Source organism: Entamoeba histolytica, genomic scaffold, assembly GCF_000208925.1.
Source record: "Entamoeba histolytica HM-1:IMSS scf_1104750516279 genomic scaffold, whole genome shotgun sequence".
Lineage (NCBI taxonomy): Eukaryota > Evosea > Mastigamoebida > Endamoebidae > Entamoeba > Entamoeba histolytica.
Window position 1 is genome coordinate 58,863 of NW_001914901.1, and position 20,934 is coordinate 79,796.

Sequence of the window (20,934 nt, forward strand, 5' to 3'; positions counted from 1 at the left end):
TCATAGATGTGATAAGAAATGTTGTTTAGCTCATGGTAAAATAAATTCTGACTTACATCAATGTTTTAATTATTGTGGAAAAGAATTACCATGTGGTCATAAATGTATGCAAATTTGTCATGGAAATAAGAAATGTCCACCTTGTTCTCATATGATGTTAACTCCATTAACTTGTCGTTGCGGTAAAACAAAAATTATGCCACCAATCCCATGTGGAACACAACCACCACAATGTAATTATCCATGTCTTATTATTCCACCATGTGGACATCCACCAGTACAACATAATTGTCATTTTGGACCATGTCCAAAATGTACTTCATTAACAGAAAAGACTTGTTATTGTGGTAAAAATAAAGTAAAAATACCTTGTTATATTGAAAGTGCTTCATGTGGTCAAATTTGTGGTAAACCTATGCCATGTGGTGTTCATGTTTGTAAGAGAGTTTGTCATGATGGTCCATGTACTGAGAATGGTCAATGTCCATATGAGTGTGGAAAGAAAAAACCTTATTGTACCCATAATTGTAATAGTAAATGTCATGGCAATACTCCATGTCCAACAACTCCATGTGACCAATTAGTTGAAGTAAAGTGTGGTTGTGGATTTAGAAAAGTTCAAGTGGTTTGTGGAGCAACACCAGAACATCCATGGCAACACAGAACTATTGATTGTAATTTAGACTGTTTAAAAGAACATGTTAGAAAGGAGAAAGTTGGAGTAGATAAAAAAAGAGTAGATTATCCATTATGGTTTTTATGTTTATATGATGCTGCAGGAAGGGCAAGCAAAGCATTAGAAACTACAATTATTGAATTTATTAATGATATTGATAAGAAGTCTATGATGATGCAACCAATGAATTATTTAGTCAATTTAGTGTTTACTTATTTGTGTGGGTATTATCAAATAAACATTGTGCCAATGGTAGTTAAGAAATCACAACGCTTAATGATGGAAAAACAAGCATTAAGACCAGTGCTATGTGTTCCAACAGTATATGATACATTACCCTTATACAGAACATTATTCCATCCAAAGGATAATGAGTTTGTTGTAAATGTAATTGTGTACGATACTGACTATGGTGAACAAACAATGATTATTCATTTAACTCAAATTAGTGAACATGCGCAAGAGCCTATTGAACGATTCCTTAGTAAGATTAAATATAATTGTAGACAAGAGCCAGTAAACAAGAGTAATATCATACTATTTTTTGAAGACATTGATTCATTAGAATATGCAGTAAATAATTTTAAGAAAATGAAAGGATTTATTGTTAGAGAAGATTTATTAATTCCTGAAGAAAAAGAGGAAACTTTACTACAAAATGAAGACAAATCATTTACTGATATTGCTTTAAGAATAATTTCAGGAATGTTGAATGAAAAATTTCATAATAGGGATATTGTTGGAAAAATTATGATGAATATGCCAGCTTATTCAAGAGCTGCTTTATCTAATTATTCTACAACATGGAAATGTTTAAAAGAACAAAAAGAACCAACTCTTAATCTTGAAATGAATACTCCACCTAATTTCATATTAAAAGAAATGTATATTGATTTCAATGTTAATAGAACTCAAATTAATCAAATTGTAGGGTATCATGATCAAATTCTTTCTTTTGATATGAACCTTTATATAGGTGCAAGTGAAGATAAAAGAGTTCAAGTTCAATGGAATAAAGATATTGGAGAAGGAGGAAAATATTTCCATTTCTTTAAGACTATTTCTAATGAAAAAGAAGTTTCTTTATTGAGAAGAAAGAAATTATTTGTTTGGATAGAATACAAAAATAAAGACGTCATTGGTCATAGAGCTAATGTTAATCTGTATTTCGAAGCTCGTTTCCTTCCACTAATTAGTCAAAAGAAAAATAAACAACCTAAAAAATGAATTGAGTAAATGGGTATTTTTGTTTTATTTAAAATAAACATCTTTAATAACAAGTAATTAATTAAGTATTAATAGAACTAGCTTCTATTTTTAATGGCTCAGGGGAGATTAATCACATCCATTTGTATTCATCATATTCAAGCAGCTCTACGGAGTATGTTTGGTTGTGATCTCCGCAGTATTCCATGACATCCATCATGTTTTTTATTACAAGGTTTTTTATTTCTTTAATGATGTCAATGTCAATTTTTAATTCTTTAATTAATTTATTACTTTCTTTATTCATTAATCCATTGATTGAGATTACTACTGGAATTATTCTGACATCTTTTAATTTTTCTATTTTCATTAGAATATTCTTTAATTCTTTATACTTATTTCTTTTCTTCAAATACACTCCATTAATATTGTGATCAGCCACAATAGTCATATCAAATAATACACCAGTTTGATTCTTTTTATCTATTACATATATGTCTGGTATTTTGTGATATTGTCAATCACTTTTATGCATTATTTATTCGTTTCATATCATTGTGATGTCTTTATATTGGAATATTGTTTCATATGGGAGTTTTTTATATTGAATATTTCCTGTATATTTTCTTATTAATCAATATAATAATGCATATATTGTCATGTTTTTCTATTTGTGATTTATTATGATAAATACAAGATAGTAGAATGTGTTCTACTGTTACTGTCTTGTCTTTACAAAGTGTTGAGTATTTTAATCTTTCATTTTTCATTATTTTTGCTTTTCTATACACACAAAATATTGCACCATCTTGTATTTTAGTTAATTGGAGAAATGCATTCTTCTTAATATTGATGGACTTCCATGCTTTCACTGTAGTAGTTTTATCTACTCCTTTTGACTCGAACCATCTTCTGAAGTGTCTACTTGTTTGATGACACTTCCATTTTTTGATGTATTTGTCATTAACTTCATTGTGGATTATTCCAATTTCTTCACTACTTTCTGTCATTATTCTCAAATTATCCATATATAAGTTGTGATTTGCTTTTGGGAATTTCTCTTCGATGATTTGAGAAAATACATTCATCTGAATGATGAAGAGTAGATTTGATAAGGAATCGCCTTGTAAAATTCCTCTATTTAATTTAATCATTATGGATATTCATTAAATTTATAGCCGATGAATATCTTTCATCTAGTCATCATACTTTCAATAATGTCAATGATGACTCCCTCACAATTAAAATATTTTAATGATTCAATTACTCATTCATGGTTTACTGTGTCATATGTTTTCTTAATGTCATAATATGACTCCACATATTTTGTTTATTTTTCTTCTTTCTGCTGCTTTAATATATAACTAATTATTATTCATTCTTTAGCAGCAAGAGATTGCAACTTACACCACAATTGATTCCTACAAGTTTTAAATGATTTATTATTTATGTTAAGTCTTCTGTGAATCTTTTCTTTTAATATGGAGGTAAATACTTTCATAATTACATTTGTACAACTGATATGACGATAATTAGTGACATCGTTCATATCACCTCCTTTGTGGATTAATAAAGTTCATCCACTTACCATGTCTAATGGGATGTTTTGATTGAAGTTCAACCATTCATTAAAGATATTGAGAATGGCTTCTCTTGATGATGACATCCTTTTCCAATAATACCCATATATAGTGTCTATTCATTGTGCTTTCCAGTTACTTATTCTCATTATACTTAAATTTAATTCATTTATTGTTATTATGACATTATCATAATTTCTATATCTTTCATTCCACGAGGTGATTTGTTTTATTTTCCAATTTTCTTTATTTAATCTCACCTGTGTTTCGTATAACATTTCCAATATTCTAAAGTAATATTGTTATTTGCGTATATTTCATTTGTTGTTTCTTCCTTATTCTAATTTTCTTATTAGAATCAAACATGATTTTATTTGTATTGACTCTGACTATTTCTTCCTTATTAAATTTATTTTTTTTCTTTTATCATTGTCATCATATATTTTAGGTATTTTATTCTTTCCAGTGTTTTGACTTTTATTCCTTCTTCATCATATTCTTTTAATTTCATGTTGCACTTTATTCTGTACATTTTCTTCCCTTGACCAAATCTTCTAGTCTATTGATTTTCTTTAGGATTTCTTTTATTTCATCAAATTTGTCTCCTATTATTTTATTTTGGAGATAAAGGTGCATAACCATTGAAATCTTCTTCATATCATCTTGCAGATCCTGTATTCTGCTTCCTGACATTATCCATCTATTATTAATTTCCATTATTAATCGGTCAGCTTCTTTTCATTGAATATAGTAATTAATGTTTGAACATTTTTCTATTTTCATTTCTTTCATTTTATTGATGAGAATGTTAAAGTATTCTTCATCAATTTCAGTAGAGTTATTCTTTAATATGATATTTTTTATTATTGAATTACACTCTACTCTTCCTTCTATTATATCATTTATTTTCACTTTAATGTATTGTTTAGTATTTTCTTTTATTTTATGTGATATTTTAATATATTTAATATATTCTTTTTCATTATTGACATTGATGTTTATTGCTTTTATAATGCTTTCTATTTGTTCATTTCTTAATTTCTTATATAATTTTTATTTAATCAATTAATTGCAAAACAATACAATACTTCATTTAAAATTCTATTTCTTTCTTTTGTTGTATTTCTTCTTGTATTTTAATTATAATTTGTTTGTTATTTATTATTCTTGTAATTTTACACCTTTCATTCATTTCTTTATTTGGATTTTTGTTTTTAATTTCTGCTTCATTTGTTTTAATGTCTTTTTCTTCATTGTCTTTTGTTTTTTCTTTAATTTCTTCTTTTAATTTTTCATTTATCTTTTTCTTTTTGATTGAATATACTTCTTGTTGATTATCATACCATCTTTTTCTTTTATCTTCATATTTTTTGAGTATTTCTTCGTATTCTCCTTTGTTCGATTCCCTTATTATTCTTTTTATTATTTCTTGTATATCATTTATTGCTATTCATTTATATTTGTTATGGGTGTAATATTTATTATTATTGTATTTATCTTGTTTCTTATTTGACCAAGAGTAACTAATGACAATCATTATAAATACCTTGGTATAGAAATATGAGATAAAGTAAATATTAATAAATATTGTACAAGAATATTAAATGATATATCTTCTATTCTATCATCATTAAATACTATGAAATATAGCAGCCTCAATACAATAAGAAAGATTAATAATGATATAATCTCAAAATTAAGATATGGATTTTGTATTGTCACATGGAAACTATGAGAGTTGGAGAAGATAGATAAACAAATAAGAAAATCATTGATACAACTCCAATTATACAGTAGAAATATCCCAAAAAGTAGATTATATGTTAAAATAAATGAAATGGGATTAGGATTAATGTCATCAAGAGATGAATGTGGTAAAGAATTATTAAGAATATATTTAAAATATAAGTGGAGATCAAGCACAGAAATAGGAGAAATGATAGAGGCAATAAAAGAAAATCCAAATGGAATAATTAAAAGAATGAAGAAAACATTTGGTAAGAAGATTAATTTTAATGAATTAATGAATGTAATAGAATTAAATGAAAGAAAACATGATGTAAAGGAAGTATTTGAATGGGTAAATAATGAATTAAATGAAAGATATTTAAATGAATGGAAAGAAAAGAAATGTGGTGAATATATAAGATGTGCAAATGGCACTTTTAATGATAAGAAATTAACAGTAGCCACTTGGAGGTCATTAAATATAAAAAGAAATGCATTCCTCCAAATAGTAAAAATGCAAGAAGGAGTAAGTATGACAGGAAATATTAAATCAAAAATACTCAAAAATGATGCTTTAAAATATTGTAAACATTGCCCTAACACAATTGCATCTATTAATCATATACTGTCAGGATGTAATGAAAAAGAATCAAATATTAAAACATGATTATGTTTGTAAACAAATATTTAAAGATATTAATTACACAATTTTAATGAATTTGATGCTATTGATTTTAATATTCCTCCAAAATGTATTAATAATGATGAAATAGTAATAACTTACAATAAAGATTTATTGGTTAGTGACAATTCTTTCCATGCTAGAAGACAAGATATATATTATCAAAATATGAAAGAAAATGATATATTATAGATGTTGTTATATGTCAAGATATGAATATAGAATTAAATTATATACACCTCTTCCATTTTAATTTAGTTTGATGTTTATAAGTTCAAAATATGAATGTTTAAATAATTAATACACGTTATTAACACATCAAATTAACTATTATTTTTATTACCATTCTATTTTAAATAAATGTTATTTTTATTTTTTTTTACAATAACAATAATTATTTAATAATATTAATAATATAATAATAATAAAATTATAATATTATTATTTTCTATAATTAGTTTATTTTATTTTTAGTATTTTTTCATTTTTTTTAAAAATAACAAAAAATTGAAGAAAAGAAAATTCAATTCTGTTTTATTTTTATTATTTCATGTTTTTGTGATTTGAATTTTCATGTTTTATCAACATTAATTCAATCAAATTAATTTAATAAAGATAATAAATGATAAATAAAAATAAGATAAATAAAAATTACTTAATTAAGTAGTAATAGAATTTTCATCTATTCTTCCTAGTTTAGGGGAGACTAATCACATCCCTGAGCTTATTAAAAAAGAGTAATCTCTTTGTTTAACCTATCATTTAGGTTTATCTTGCAAAATGAGAAAATCATTTATTTGCTTTATTTCTTCCTATTAAGGTTTTTCAAACCTCTTCTGCTTATTTCTTCTTTTTAAGCCTTTGTTTGTTTTCTATCTTAATTTTAAGTAATTTCATTTTTCTTATTTTATGAATGGAAGAAGGAATCATTTTATTACTACTATACTACTTTGACTAATCTTCTTTTAGTCATACCCACACTTCAGTAGATTCTTATATTACAACCATGTAATATTCTATCATAATATCTTGCTACACCCTTTGCAGCATTCCCTAATACATTTCTGATTCAAATACACTATCATAACCAGATAATAACTGGGAGTGTCGAAGTTTGAATTTGTACTAGTGTTTGTGTGTGGTGTTTCAGACGTGCCACCTTCGATCTCCATAATAAAATCAAAGTATAAAAGATAAAATTAATATAAATCAAAAGAGAATAAATATAAATTGAAAGTAGATATAAATGATAATAATATAAAAATGATAAATATGAATATTCAAATAAACAAATATATCTAAATAATATAAACATAAAAATAAGAAAATCTAAATAATATAAAAAGAAAAAACATAAAATAAGAAGAATATAATAATATATAGATAATAAGAAGAATACAATGATATACATATTATAAACAGAGAAATAAATATATAAAAATACGATAGATAAATAACATATAAATAAAAGAATATAAATAAATATGAATAATCAAATCATCTATTTCATTAATATTTCATACAAAATAAAAATGATTATAAATGATTATAAAATATAAACATAAATATTTACATATTCTGTATTTATCATACTTTTTTATTTTTTTATTTTTTTTAGGAGCAAAAAATGAAAAATGAAGGATTGAAATACTAAACACTTTGTAAAGACAAGATAGCTACAGTAGAACACATTCTACTATCTTGCATTTATCATAAAAAATCACAAATAGAAAAACATGACAATATATGCATTATTATATTGATTAATAAGAAAATATACAGGAAATAAACAATATAAAAATACAATATGAAACAATGTTCAAATATAAAGACATCATGATGATATTGAACAAACAAATAATGCCTAAAAGTGAATGACAATACCACAAAATAACAGATATATATGTATTAAATAAAAAGAATCAAACTGGTGTATTATTTGATATGACTATTGTGGCTGATCACAATATTAATGGAGAATATTGGAAGAAAAGAAATAAGTATAAAGAATTAAAGAATATACTAATGAAAATAGAAAAATTAAAAGATGTCAGAATAATTCCAGTAGTAATCTCAATCAATGAATTAATAAATAAAGAAAGTATTAAATTAATTAAAGAATTAAAAATTGACATTGACATTTTTAAAGAAGTAAAAAACCATGTAATTGAAAACATGATGGATGTCATGGAATACTGTTTCAACCGCAACCAAACATACTCGGTAGAGCTACTAGAAGAAGAAGACGAAGGGACGGGATTAGTCTCCCCTGAGCCAGGAAGAATAGAAGCTAGTTCTATTAATACTTAATTAATTGATTTTATCTTTTATTTTTTTTAGGAGCAAAATATAATAAATGGAAAATTCTATGGATGCAAATTTTTTTGCATCTTTTTTCTTTTTTGTAAATTATTTAGATGTATTTTTTCTTTGCTAATTTTCATACCCAATTAAACTCATTGAGTGGGGTGTTTATTTATTATTTATTATATTTTTCATTATTGAATCAACTGTTATCAATAAATAGTTAAAAATAACAGCCAAAGTTGTAGTTTATTAATTAATGACTATTATTATTGTTTTAATGTCTTGATTATCGTTAGATATACTGTCGATTATTAACATTATAAATAAATTTAATATTACATAAAGTGCTATATTTACTAAATCAGAAATAACAGTAACATAAAAGATTGATACTATTTTACAATAAAATGCATTAACAACAATTACAAAAATAATGTAAAATGAAGTGTAATAACAATGAAGTAAGTAAAAGAAAAATTGTATTAATATATTAAAAGTTTTATTATTAATTATATTTATAAAGCAATTCACCATTTAATGTCTTTGAATGACTTAGAAAATGAAGAGCTATTATTCTACTGAGGGTGTAATAGAAAAAAGAGAATTTGTTAAATTAAATACCTCGTGTAAACAAAACATTGAATTTATTTCATTAGATAAAGAACTGAACGTTCTGAAATTATCAAAAGTCTCAAATAATCAACTCAAATAATAAAACTATTACAAGAAGTTAAACACAACCATAACTAAAAACGTTTAATTAGGTCAAAAAAAAGAAATATAAAATAAAAATATCTATATGTAGAAGATTATCATAACAACTTGTAATATAAACAACATACCAAAGATGTTGGTAGTGATTTACATATTTTATCTCTTCTTTCTTCAGAATCTAGTCTAAACAAATAACAAAAAAATTAACATTAAGTAAAATAATAAAATTAAATAAATTAATACAATCAGAAAAAGGTTATGAATAAAAAGGTATAAATAAGCAATAATAAAGAAGATGGGGAAAAATTGAGAAAAAATACTTAGAAATGAAAAATCTATTTTAATACAAAATTTGAAAGAATTTACTTTTAAATTAATAACTGATTTGATGGCGTTTTATAAATATATAGGAATATACTTTAACTCAATCAATAAACTATCAATAACGTTTGTAATTCAATAAAAAAATAAATATTTATAAACAAATAAAACTATAAAAAACTATAAAAGATTAAATTTGATAAAATACTTTACTATTTTTTGAATAAAAGTCCTATTAATATATTTTATCAAAAAACTATTTTTCCAACTATATAAATAAGAATAAACTTAATCAAACATCTCCTCAAATTATCTATTATCAAAATATTCTTTATTCAATGTAGGAGGTAAGTATCTCTATCTTATATAAATTTTATTTTTTTAAAAAAGGGTTTGCTGTAATTCATAATGGAAAAGTTATTTTGTATTTAAAATGACAAAAGTTATAAAAACTGTTTAAATACTAAGTTTAGTGTAACTTTTTTTAGGCAGTAATTATTAAAATTAAATTTAACTTTATAAATACAAAGAAATTGTAATAATAATAAAATCATAGAAAAAGAATAATATTAACTTAATTTAGAACAAAAGTCAATAAACTACTTCTTTAATTCTATTAATAAAATATGCTAAATTAGGAGTTTTTTATTTACTAAAAGTAATAATACCATTTTAAATAATCTCAACTTGAAATTACCATATGATTATGCTCGTCATTCTATACTTTTTATTGTCATTTGTTAATGCTACGTTATTTCAATTAAATGAATTTGGTTCAATGGAAAAATTTACTTCAGGGCAATCTTCTCATTATCTTGCACAAAACTTAACCAATATATGGGCTTTTTCTAATGAAAAAAAATATGACTTTGTTGATTCTCGTACAACTAAATTTTTAATTACTTCTGTTAATGGAGAATCGTTATTATTGTTTAATTTAAATGACTATAAATTTTATTACATTCAATACTCATGCCCTAAAACTATTTCAACTGAAACTCAATCAATTTCTGGAACACCACTTTTTTTACGTAATGTTGGTACTCATTTTGTTTTAGCTATGCAAGAATCAGATGTTATTTATTTCCACACTTTTAATTTTACAATTAAAGACAATTCACTCAAACTCAATGAATTTAAAAAATCAACATCCTTTTCACTGACTGGTGCAAAAAAGTTTAAATACATAAATTGTGATAGTGATTCTTTTTGTATAATTTATACTCAAACTGATTCATCAGTTGTTTCGTATGTTGTTAATAACTTAATGACAGAGTCTAATACAATAATTATAAAAGAAAATGGATATTGTACTACACAAAATACACCACCACTATCAACAAGAAAAAATGGAATGGAATGTGTGTCTAAAGATTCATTGACAGTTACAGGAATTAATCCAATTTCATTTTCAACAGGATTTAGTGAAGAACCAATTTCAGCTGTTGTAAGTATGAATAATGATGACCCAATTTTTATTGCTTTTTCAGGGAAAAAAGCATATAGTTATCAAGGTAAATTCCAAGTATTTACCAGAGAATATGAAATTGGTGAAACTGTTATAGCTGCTGTTGATCATTATGCACTTACATATTCTGGAATTAGGTCGTTTGATATTGACTATCAATTACTTTCATTTAAAAGCCCTGATCCACCCAATGCTGGTTGTAGTGTCGAACCAATAGAAATAGTTTATAATGTCCCTGCATTAGTGTATCATCCATCAACTATTGCACTAACACAATTATATCCAAATGATTGTATTAAAGAAGTTTTTATTGACACTAACAATGATGTTAATTTAAATGAACAATCATTAGCAGAATTTGACTTTCAATTAAATATTGGAAAAACTATGTCTATTCCATTAACAAATTTATATTCACAAGGATTGTTAAAAATAAATAAAGAAGGAAAGACATATCAAAATGCTCTTCAAACAGCATATGGAATGAAAAAAATTGAAACAAAATCAATTAATGGAATGTATCTTTATTTCATGGTCAATTGGACAACAACAGTTAATGGAAAACATAAACAAATTGCTAGTATAGTTAATAATAACAAAATATTAAAATTAAAAGGAACTAGTATTACTTATAAAATTAATGCTCAGAAATATAAAATTAATATTATCTCAGAACAAGACCAACTTTCTGATGCTTCTTTTTGGAAAAATTTATCATTTGACCAATATGCTAGTTTAATTAATATTAACACTATTTCAAATAAATATTTAGTTCAAAGAATTGTCGCTCAATATTGGAGTCTTCTTACTAATAAATACGATACTCTTGTTTCAAATATTTGTATTCCTTCTTCTATTACTAAAGAATTCGTTAGTTATCCAGGTGTCTGTTCTGAAACAACTTATCAATACTCATTATCAACACTAACTGGAATAGATGAAGAAACACCTAATTGTTGTGGAACTTCAAGTTGTAATGAAAGAGAATTAGAGACTGTTACATGCCAAATTCAAGGTAGTGATGTTTATTCATCAACACTATATAAATTAGCACTTCAAAAGAAATATGATTTTATTAATGAATATCAATGTAGGAAATTATACTTTAATGGTGAATTAAATGCTATAGGTTATGGAAACTGTATTTATTCAAAATTTGAATATCTCATCAACTGTGAAGAAAAAGGTATAACTAGTGAATGTGCTAAAACAATGTTCTCTAGTACTACTGCTACTACGAGTGTTGAATCAAAAGAAGTTCTTTCAGATTCTGGTGAAGAAGTAACTGTCTCTTCAGTTACATCTGATTCAACAACATCAGATAATGTTGTTTCAACACCAGACACATTAAACGTTACAATTCTTAATTTTAAGGTTCAAAATATATTAAATTCACAAAATGATGATCCAAATCAAGATAATATTATTTTCCCTGTAGATAAGTCAGTAACCAAAAGAAAAAGAAGAAAAAACAATTTACCTCCAAGACTTAAGTTTAATGCTCATAGAAGATTTACCTCAAAAAAAGGTGACTCAATTGATTTACCTTCTATTGATCTTGGAGCAAGTGATGATGATGGAAGTGCTTTTCTTGTAGGAGATGGTCTTACTATTGGAAATCAAGAATATATTACTGATGACTTCACTGTTTGTGTAGAAGTTAATGATTATTGCTCACAACAATTAGATCCTGACCAACAAATTGACTTAGTATTTGTGAGAACTGGAGTAAATGAAGATGATGAACTTGTTGTTTTAGACTCAATGACTACTCCCGATTATTTAAATAACCCAAATACAAAGAAAGTATGTAATCGAGTAAGTCAACCAGGAACAGTTTATCCAGTTGTAACACAAATCCCACCAAAGAATAATGTTAATGATACATCCCCATTAAGTAAAATTATTATTGGTATACTTTCTGGAATTTTTGTGATTGCATTTTGTATCATCTCTTCTATTATCATTGTCATTTTAATCAGAAAACAAATTCATCAGAGAAGACTTAGAGTCATTAATGAAGCATTCCAAGAAGATTCAATTTCTGACCTTTAAAAGAGATAAAATTATTTAACAAATAACACGAGTATTTACTATTAACTTTGTCTTTCTTTTTTTTTAAACCACTACAAAAATGTATAAAACTATTTAGTTAAAAAATAACAATGACATATTCCTATGTACTAATAATTTAACTTATTATTCTTTTATTCATTTAGATTTGAAACTCGTTATTATTAATACCATTAATATTCTAAGATAATTCCCTCAAGAATTGTTGAATAAATTCATACTGATTCAATTTTTGAATATCTACAATTATTAGGTTTCTTTTCTCTTCTATTCATTGTTAAGTCTTTCTTTCAATTAAATCAATTAAGTACAACAAATATGAATGTTTTGAAAAAAAAAAACATAATAACTAGAATAATTAATGTCTATTTGAAAAATACCATCTTAATATTTTCATTAAAAAAAGTCTTGTCAAAATAGTTAATTTTACACTGACATATACTGATAAACTATGGGTAAATGTTGTTTCAAATCTTCTTATATAAATACGAATAATCCTTTTAATTTAACTCAGTTAGAACAAAATAAATATTCAAATAACCTTAATATGAAGATTAAATGGTTAATTTTATTGATATATTTTTATATTCCAACAATTTTGAAAATAATAAAATAAAAACTTAAAATAATATAATAAAACGGGATTAATTCATGATCATTGGAATTTTAGCTCCTATGAAAGAAGAACTACAAGCCATCTGTGATAAATACCCTCAATCAACTATGTTAGAAAAGTGTGGAATTCATTACCATTATATAAAAATTAAGGATAATGAAATAATTATTATGCAATGTGGAGTTGGTAAGGTTAATGCAGCGTTAGCAGTTTCTACTATAAAGCACCTGTTTAATGTTGACATTATTATTAATTTAGGTAGTGCAGGTGGAATGAAATTAGGACAAAAACCACTTGATATTGTTATTGGCACAGAGTTAGTTTATACTGACGTTGATATCACTCCACTAGGGTTTGCTTACGGTGAGCTATTAGGTGAGCCAAAGAGTTGGTTTAGTGATAAAGAACTTGTTTCTCTTGCAACTAAGTGTTCATCATCAGACTTACCAACAATTCACTATGGAACTATAGGAACAAGCGATGCTTTTGTTTCAGCTCCAATGGTACAATCGATTCAAAACAAATTTGATAATAGAATTGTTTGTGCTGAAATGGAAGGATGTGCTGTTGCTCATTCATGTACAAAATTAGGAATTCGTTTTATAGTAATTCGTTCATTATCAGATGTTCCTTCAGAAGATGGTAAGAGTCATGAAAAGATGATGGATTATTTATCAAGAGCATCACATAATGCATCTATATTAGTTTCAAGAATTATTGAACAATTAATAGTAAATTAATAATTAACTTTTGTTATTTTCTTTATGATTATCTTTTTTATAAGAAGAAGAACTTATAAAAGAAATTTGATGTTTAGTATTAAAATCAATCCTGTACAATTAACACTTGATGTTGATGATCTTCCCCATGAAACTAACTCAAGACAAAGTCAACAACCACAAATTTTTACACAAAACCCACCAGTTTCAACAAATCAATCAATAACTTCATCCCAACAATCAATATTTTAATTAAATAATTTAATTATTTTAATATATTTCTTTAACAAAAAACAATTAAAACAAAAAGAAGTCTAAATTAATTTTGTTCAAGGAGAAGAGTCTTAGTTGGTTGATCACATACTTCAGATGGACCAAAGTATTGAATAGCACCTGGGAATACAAAATCTTCAGCTGATGCCCATTGAGCTCGTTTGGATTGATAGAATTTAAATGGTTTTCCTTCAATTTCAACAAGAGCTTTCTTAATAACTGGTTTCATTTCACCATTTCTTTGTTCCATATTCATCATAATAGTTAATGGAACACCTCCACAAATCCATTCTTCTGCTGGTTTTTGAAGTCCTGAAATACAACAAATTTGTCCTGTTTTCTTAAGAGCAAGTAAAATAAAGGCAGTATATCCAAGTGCATAACAATATGTAGAATCAAAATTGCTTGGGAAGGCACATCTTCCTTCATATCCAAAGAAGTGATGAACTGGAGTAAATGGAACTTTAATACCTCTCTTAACAATTTCAGCTTTAACAATTCCTGATACAAATGATTCAGTTTCAATAGCTGAAACATTTACATTTCCATGTGGATCTCTGTCAAGAAGAAGTTGTTTAGCAATGTTATCTGGAAGGTTCTTGAAAGTAGCAGCACAACTTTCAGAAATATTCTCACAAACAAAAGCTTTTTGAGCTGAGAATTCAGTAATTTTAGAGTATTCTTCTTTCTTGTGTGCAAGAAGATTATTAAGTTCTTTAATAAGTGCTTTAACTTCTGGAATAAATTCAACAAGTCCTTCTGGAATTAATACTACACCAAAGTTTAATCCTTTCTTATGTCTTTCAATAACAATATCTGCAATTTCTGAAGCAATTTGACTAACTGTCATCTTCTTATCTTCAACTTCTTCTGAAATAATACAATATGTTGGTTGTGTTTCAAGAGCAGCTTCAAGAGCAATATGAGAAGCAGATCTTCCCATTACCTTAATAAAGTGCCAATATTTTCTTGATGAAATAGCATCTCTTTGAATATTTCCAATAAGCTCAGAATATGTTTTACAAGCAGTATCAAATCCAAATGATGTTTCAATATATTGATTCTTAAGATCACCATCAATAGTTTTTGGTACTCCAACAAAGACACAATCTGAACCATGTGCAGCAAAGTATTCAGCAAGAAGAGCAGCATTAGTATTAGAATCATCACCACCAACTACAACCATAGCATTAAGTTTTAATGCTGTAATATGTTTAAAAGCAGTAGCAAATTGTTCTTCAGTTTCAATCTTTGTTCTTCCAGAACCAACAAGATCAAATCCACCTGTATTACGATGTTTATCAACAAGTTCTGCAGTAATTTCAATATAATCATTTGAAAGAATTCCTCCAGCACCACATCTGAAACCATAAAGTTTATTTTCTTTATTTCCTTTCATTAAACCATCAAAAAGACCAGCAACTACATTATGTCCTCCTGCAGCAGGTCCACCTGAAAGAATAAAACCACATCTAATAACTCTATGAATATCAGCATTTTTACCTGCAACAATATTACAAATTGGAAGTCCATAAGTATGTTTAAATAATTCTGAAAGTTCTTTTTGGTTAACAGCAGATTGGGTTTTAGCACCTTCTTCAATAGTAATATTATCTATATCAGCAATGTGTTTTGGTAAAACAGGTTTATATTGAAGTCTATATTTGTGGAGAGCAGAAAGAGACATAAAAATTAAGATACTATTTTTTTCTGTAGTAGTTCTATTTAAGTAGAGTGCAAATCATCGCAACGTGGCGAAGATTCTGAGGGTTTTTATTAGGTTTATAAGTTTATATTTTGGGTTATTGATTAGTTATAATTTAAAAATGTTTTATAAAGCAGAGATTGTGAAAAATGATGAAAAGATACCAATAAAGGACAATTAACATAGAAAAATTCAAAAATTATGAACTTATTATTTCATTTAAGTGATTATATGGATAAAGTAAATGAAAAAGGTGTTTTATCTATGAGCCTTTTACAATCATTTAATAATGTCAAAAATGATGAAGAAGTATTTAATGCATTAAAAGAATTAGAACAATACAGAATTAAAAAGGAAAAAACATATGCAATAAGTAAAAATGAAGAATATGATGATATTGCTACATCCTCCCTTGGATATTTAATGATTGATTATAGTGTTGCAGAGTTATATGGAAAATTACGAGATAATCGTGTACAGGCATTAGAATTATCTCAATCCCATTATATTTCTTTTCTTAATGAAATGGCACGACTAAGATTTATTAATAAACAATACATCACTGATATGGTTAATGGTATTAGTGAAACACCAGAACAAGCTAGAAATACTAGAATTGAACGATTTAAAGAAAGTCAACAAGCCAAAAATATATTAAAAAATATAGAAATCAAAAAGAAACAAGAAAGAGATGGATTAGATGAAGAAGATGAAAGAGAATATTGGAAAGCATTATTGAGAGTATGTATTCTTAATTCAATTGATAATTTTGGTTATCAAAAAAGAGAAGTTACAATGTTAAAAGAAATTAATAAATTGAAAGCCAACGGTGAGTTTGAAAAAAGAAAAGAAAAAGAAGACCAAGAAGCAGAGAAAAGAAGAGGTGGATTTAAAACTTTTACTATTCCTAAACAACCAACTGTTCAAGACTTACAACAACTACAAACTTTTGCAGCCCAAAATCAAGAGTATTTTACAACACAATCCAATAATGATAATGGTGTTGTTAAAGAATTTACGTATAAACCTGAGAAACTTGAAATAATGAAAAATGTATTTAATCCAAGGTTCAAATATGGTAGAATGATGACAGATGAAGACTGGGAAGCAGAAAAAAGAGATGAGATGCTAGACCCTATTGAAGAGCCTGAACACACATCTGCAGATGATGACTCAAATGACGATGATGAGAAATTAAAAGAAAAACGTGAATGGGATGAATTTAAAGACGCTCATCCAAGAGGGTCTGGAAATACCCTTAATATGGGATAACAAAGAATAATTTTATTTGTTTTAATTATCTCTTATTAAATCTTTTTTTTTTGAGGAATTCCGAAAAGACAAAAACGAACGGAAAAGAGCCAATCTTCATCTAAAATATTTTTAATTATCATGTCAAAAAGAAAGGATGGTAAAAAGGAAGTAGATGGTGAGAAAGTTGTTTTGGAATATATGCAAAAACAAAACCGACCTTATAACGCTAAAATAGTATCTGAAAATTTGCATGGAGATGTAAAACTAGCTGAAGTTACAAGGATATTAGAAGAATTAAGTCAAAAAGGGGATCTTATTGAAAAAATTAATGGAAAACAAAAGATTTATTGGTACAACCAATCAAAGTTAACTGACATTACACCAGAAGTTATAAGAGAATTAGAAAATAAAAGGCAAGAACTAAAGGTTACTCTTTCCACAACTAAAGAAGAATTAATGGTAGAAGAAAAAACAAACAAAATACTTTCATCGCAATTATCAAATGAAGAGTTAGAAAAACAATTAAAACAACTTTCAGAGGAAGTTAGTAAGTTAGAAGAGAAGTACAAAAAATTTAAGGATCAAAAAATAACTATTGACCCTAAAGAAAAAGCAAAGTTATTAAAAGATAATGAGTTTTTTGTTAAGGAATGGAAAAAAAGAAAAAGAATATGTAAAGACGCATCAGAATTACTTACTGAGTCATCAGGAATGAAAATCAGTAAATTATATGAAACTCTTGGAATTGAAACTGATGAGCAAAATGGATTTACACTTGATAAACTTATTGACTATCAACCAAAAAGGTCATTAGAGCCAAGTAGAGGTAAAAGCAAGAAATGAACTATTGTTTTGTTAGAAATAAAAGGTTAGATACCAAACACACAATCGTCTAATTGAATTGTTACGGGAAATGAATGCTGGTTAAGAGAAGTACATTGAAGAAAGCAATTTGATTGAATATGAGTTAATGAAGAAGGGAAATGAATTGATGATAATTTACAACAATTTTCAAAAGAATTTTCCTCTAATTCAATAATTCCATTTGGAAGTTCAACAGAATGAAGTGAAGAACAATTAGAGAAAGTTGAGTTTTTAATAGACTTTAAGGAAATTGTATTAAAATGAATTGAATGAAGAGATATACAATTAAAGAATGAATAAACATCTAAATATGTTAAACATGATGGAAGGTCTATTTTTAATAAATTAGTACATGATTCAAAACAACTACTTTTTATTGTATTAATAGTAAATGGAAGTTGAATTGTTATTAAATTAAAACATTTTCTAAATGACCTATCATTTAGTTTTTGAATTGACATTGGAAGATCTATTTTTTTTAAAGAAATACATTCATTAAAACAATTTATTGGAATATATGTTAATGTATTTGGAAGTATCACTTCTTTTAATGATGAACAAAAGGAAAAACAGTCATCACCTAAGAAATAAACTTGGGAAGGAATTTTTATTGAAGTTAATGATGTACAATGAGAAAAACATCCTTTTTCAATAATTTGAAGTTTTAAAGGAAGAATAATTGATTTAAGAGCAATACATCCTTTAAAACAATCATTTTGTAATATAGTTAAATTTGTTGAAAGTTGTATTGAAGTAAGAAATCTATTTGAATAAAAACAATATGACTGAATCTTTTTAATTGTATTTGGAATACTTAGTTGTTCTAATAACGTTTGTTCAAAACATCCAAATCCTAATGAACACACTTCTTTGGGTATTTCAGTTGTTCTATTTTCTCTATCACTACGTTCATAACAAATATTTAACCATTTATAATTATTACATTTTTTTTGTTTATATGTTTTATATGAAACTTTATAACAAATAACAGTATTAATGATTCCATTTAATACTTCTTCTCCATCTTCATACAGGTATTGTGTTTCAATATTTGGAAATAATGAAAAACTTGATATTGGTATTGGATTATAATGAAATTGTTCTGTTATTCCTTGAAATTTCTTACAAACACACATAACCTCAATATAATCTTCTTCATTCTCAAAATATTTACATACTATCATCATAGAATATCGATCAAGTTTCATTCGTTTTAATAGAACTGAAAATAAACTTTTTTAGTTTTCGAAACATAACAAAAATTTAAAATTATATTTTTTGTTTTAAAATAATTTGATTTTGATAATTGTTTTACTTGATTCAAGACATTAGTTTAACAGATTCTAATGATATATTCTTAATAAATAACAACTATTTTCTATGGTATAATTTTTTCAAATAAATTGTTCACAAAAATGATAAAATTATTAATATTATTAGAAAATTTTAGTTTAATTCAAAATGAATTAATAAAAATTAGTTAATTACTTTAAAAGTTATTGAAATATTTTTTTAGATTTAATGAACATAATAATAAAATAATAATCCAAAATAAACAGTCAAAAATACTTTTATTAGAGTTATTAAATTTATTTCATTGAAGTAAATTCCCCTTTTTTTTTATTTTTTATTAAAAAAAGTATTATTAATTAAAGTAATTAAAACTATAAATATAGTAAAAAATACTATAATTTTTTTTGTTATACTTCATTTTTTAATGTAAAAAAAAAATCATTAAAAAAAAAAAATAAGAATGAAAGACAAAAAAAGAATTAATTAATAAAAGAAGAATGAAGAACAAAACACTAAAATTCTAATTAGATTAAGATTAAATTAAAACAATTTTATTTTAAAAAAATGATATCACTAATCACGCATTTTAGATATCACAACAACTATATCAAGAAGTGCATTATGATATTGAAAATAAGTAGGACCTGATTTATAAAATAAAATTGTTATATAGTCTAATGGAGGTGATACACAAATAAAACTAAGAAGAGCAGAAGTATTAAATGTTTCTTTTAAATTGACAGAAGCCAAAACACCATCTTCATTGAAATATTGAATTGAATCTTGATAAATACTATTACCAGAACCAATAATTTCATATTTACCATTTTTATGTATTTTAAATGAAATTTGTGGCTGATCCATTCCAGCAACAACTTTGACTGATTTAATTAATTCAATTGTTTTCATTGTTATACGAGCATCTCCTTTTTTCTTTGGTTGTTGAAATTCAATTGTACTTTTACATAATGTTAATGGAATACCTGAAGTAAACGGAGAACCTTTTTTGTAAGTAGTGAATAATATTTTCTTCTTTTTTATTTCAACAGTTAATTCAGAAGAAACTTGACATGTTTTTAAAATATAATTACAGAAGAATTGACTTGGAACACTAAATTGAATTCTTTCTTTACATGTTAAATAGTGAAATAACTCTTCTTTAAGTTCAACTGAGAAATATACTGTGGTTGAACTATTAATCATTTGTATCTTTAATGAGTCTTGATCTAATACAAAAGGAATATAGTCAGCATTCGTTTTTTCAATCATTTGAACAATACCCTTAAGTTCTTCAAGGTTTTTAAATGCGAATTTGGACATGAGATAAACAATGATTATTAAGATCTTTAATAGTAAAAAAACTATTTCTATTAATTCTTGTATTTTAGTAAAATGAAATATAAATTTTTAGAGAGAAAGAAAAGGAAAGAATCTAAGGAGTGAGAATGAAAAGAT

The 20,934-nt window shown here is 25.5% G+C and overlaps 8 protein-coding genes across 8 annotated transcripts, besides 6 other annotated features; 5 read left to right on the forward strand and 3 right to left on the reverse strand.

Moving 5' to 3' along the window:
• Positions 1 to 106: 106 nt before the first annotated feature.
• EHI_000700 (uncharacterized protein) lies at positions 107 to 1,903 on the forward strand (the record flags this gene model as incomplete). The annotated part of the gene is made up of 1 exon (XM_648077.2): positions 107 to 1,903. The coding sequence occupies one exon, from the start codon at positions 107 to 109 to the stop codon at positions 1,901 to 1,903; it is 1,797 nt and encodes a 598-aa protein (XP_653169.2).
• A 47-nt stretch (positions 1,904 to 1,950) lies between these two features.
• Positions 1,951 to 2,852: a repeat region.
• Positions 2,819 to 4,590: a repeat region.
• Positions 4,567 to 4,974: a repeat region.
• Positions 4,975 to 6,110: a repeat region.
• A 406-nt stretch (positions 6,111 to 6,516) lies between these two features.
• Positions 6,517 to 7,037: a repeat region.
• A 456-nt stretch (positions 7,038 to 7,493) lies between these two features.
• Positions 7,494 to 8,194: a repeat region.
• Positions 8,195 to 9,992: 1,798 nt separating this feature from the next.
• EHI_000710 (uncharacterized protein) lies at positions 9,993 to 12,737 on the forward strand (the record flags this gene model as incomplete). The annotated part of the gene is made up of 1 exon (XM_648078.2): positions 9,993 to 12,737. The coding sequence occupies one exon, from the start codon at positions 9,993 to 9,995 to the stop codon at positions 12,735 to 12,737; it is 2,745 nt and encodes a 914-aa protein (XP_653170.2).
• Positions 12,738 to 13,406: 669 nt separating this feature from the next.
• On the forward strand, positions 13,407 to 14,111 carry EHI_000720 (MTA/SAH nucleosidase, putative; the record flags this gene model as incomplete). The annotated part of the gene is made up of 1 exon (XM_648079.1): positions 13,407 to 14,111. The coding sequence occupies one exon, from the start codon at positions 13,407 to 13,409 to the stop codon at positions 14,109 to 14,111; it is 705 nt and encodes a 234-aa protein (XP_653171.1).
• Positions 14,112 to 14,389: 278 nt separating this feature from the next.
• EHI_000730 (pyrophosphate-dependent phosphofructokinase) lies at positions 14,390 to 16,065 on the reverse strand. Its single transcript, XM_648081.2, has one exon. It carries the CDS (start codon positions 16,048 to 16,050, stop codon positions 14,410 to 14,412), a length of 1,641 nt encoding a protein of 546 aa, XP_653173.1. The 5' UTR covers positions 16,051 to 16,065; the 3' UTR covers positions 14,390 to 14,409.
• Positions 16,066 to 16,269: 204 nt separating this feature from the next.
• On the forward strand, positions 16,270 to 17,340 carry EHI_000740 (uncharacterized protein; the record flags this gene model as incomplete). Its single annotated transcript, XM_648082.1, has 1 exon — positions 16,270 to 17,340. The coding sequence occupies one exon, from the start codon at positions 16,270 to 16,272 to the stop codon at positions 17,338 to 17,340; it is 1,071 nt and encodes a 356-aa protein (XP_653174.1).
• A 120-nt stretch (positions 17,341 to 17,460) lies between these two features.
• EHI_000750 (TBP interacting protein, putative) lies at positions 17,461 to 18,165 on the forward strand (the record flags this gene model as incomplete). Its single annotated transcript, XM_648083.1, has 1 exon — positions 17,461 to 18,165. The coding sequence occupies one exon, from the start codon at positions 17,461 to 17,463 to the stop codon at positions 18,163 to 18,165; it is 705 nt and encodes a 234-aa protein (XP_653175.1).
• Positions 18,166 to 18,191: 26 nt separating this feature from the next.
• EHI_000760 (uncharacterized protein) lies at positions 18,192 to 19,394 on the reverse strand (the record flags this gene model as incomplete). The annotated part of the gene is made up of 1 exon (XM_648084.1): positions 18,192 to 19,394. One exon carries the CDS (start codon positions 19,392 to 19,394, stop codon positions 18,192 to 18,194), a length of 1,203 nt encoding a protein of 400 aa, XP_653176.1.
• Positions 19,395 to 20,052: 658 nt separating this feature from the next.
• EHI_000770 (uncharacterized protein) lies at positions 20,053 to 20,799 on the reverse strand (the record flags this gene model as incomplete). Its single annotated transcript, XM_648085.1, has 1 exon — positions 20,053 to 20,799. The coding sequence occupies one exon, from the start codon at positions 20,797 to 20,799 to the stop codon at positions 20,053 to 20,055; it is 747 nt and encodes a 248-aa protein (XP_653177.1).
• Positions 20,800 to 20,934: the final 135 nt, after the last annotated feature.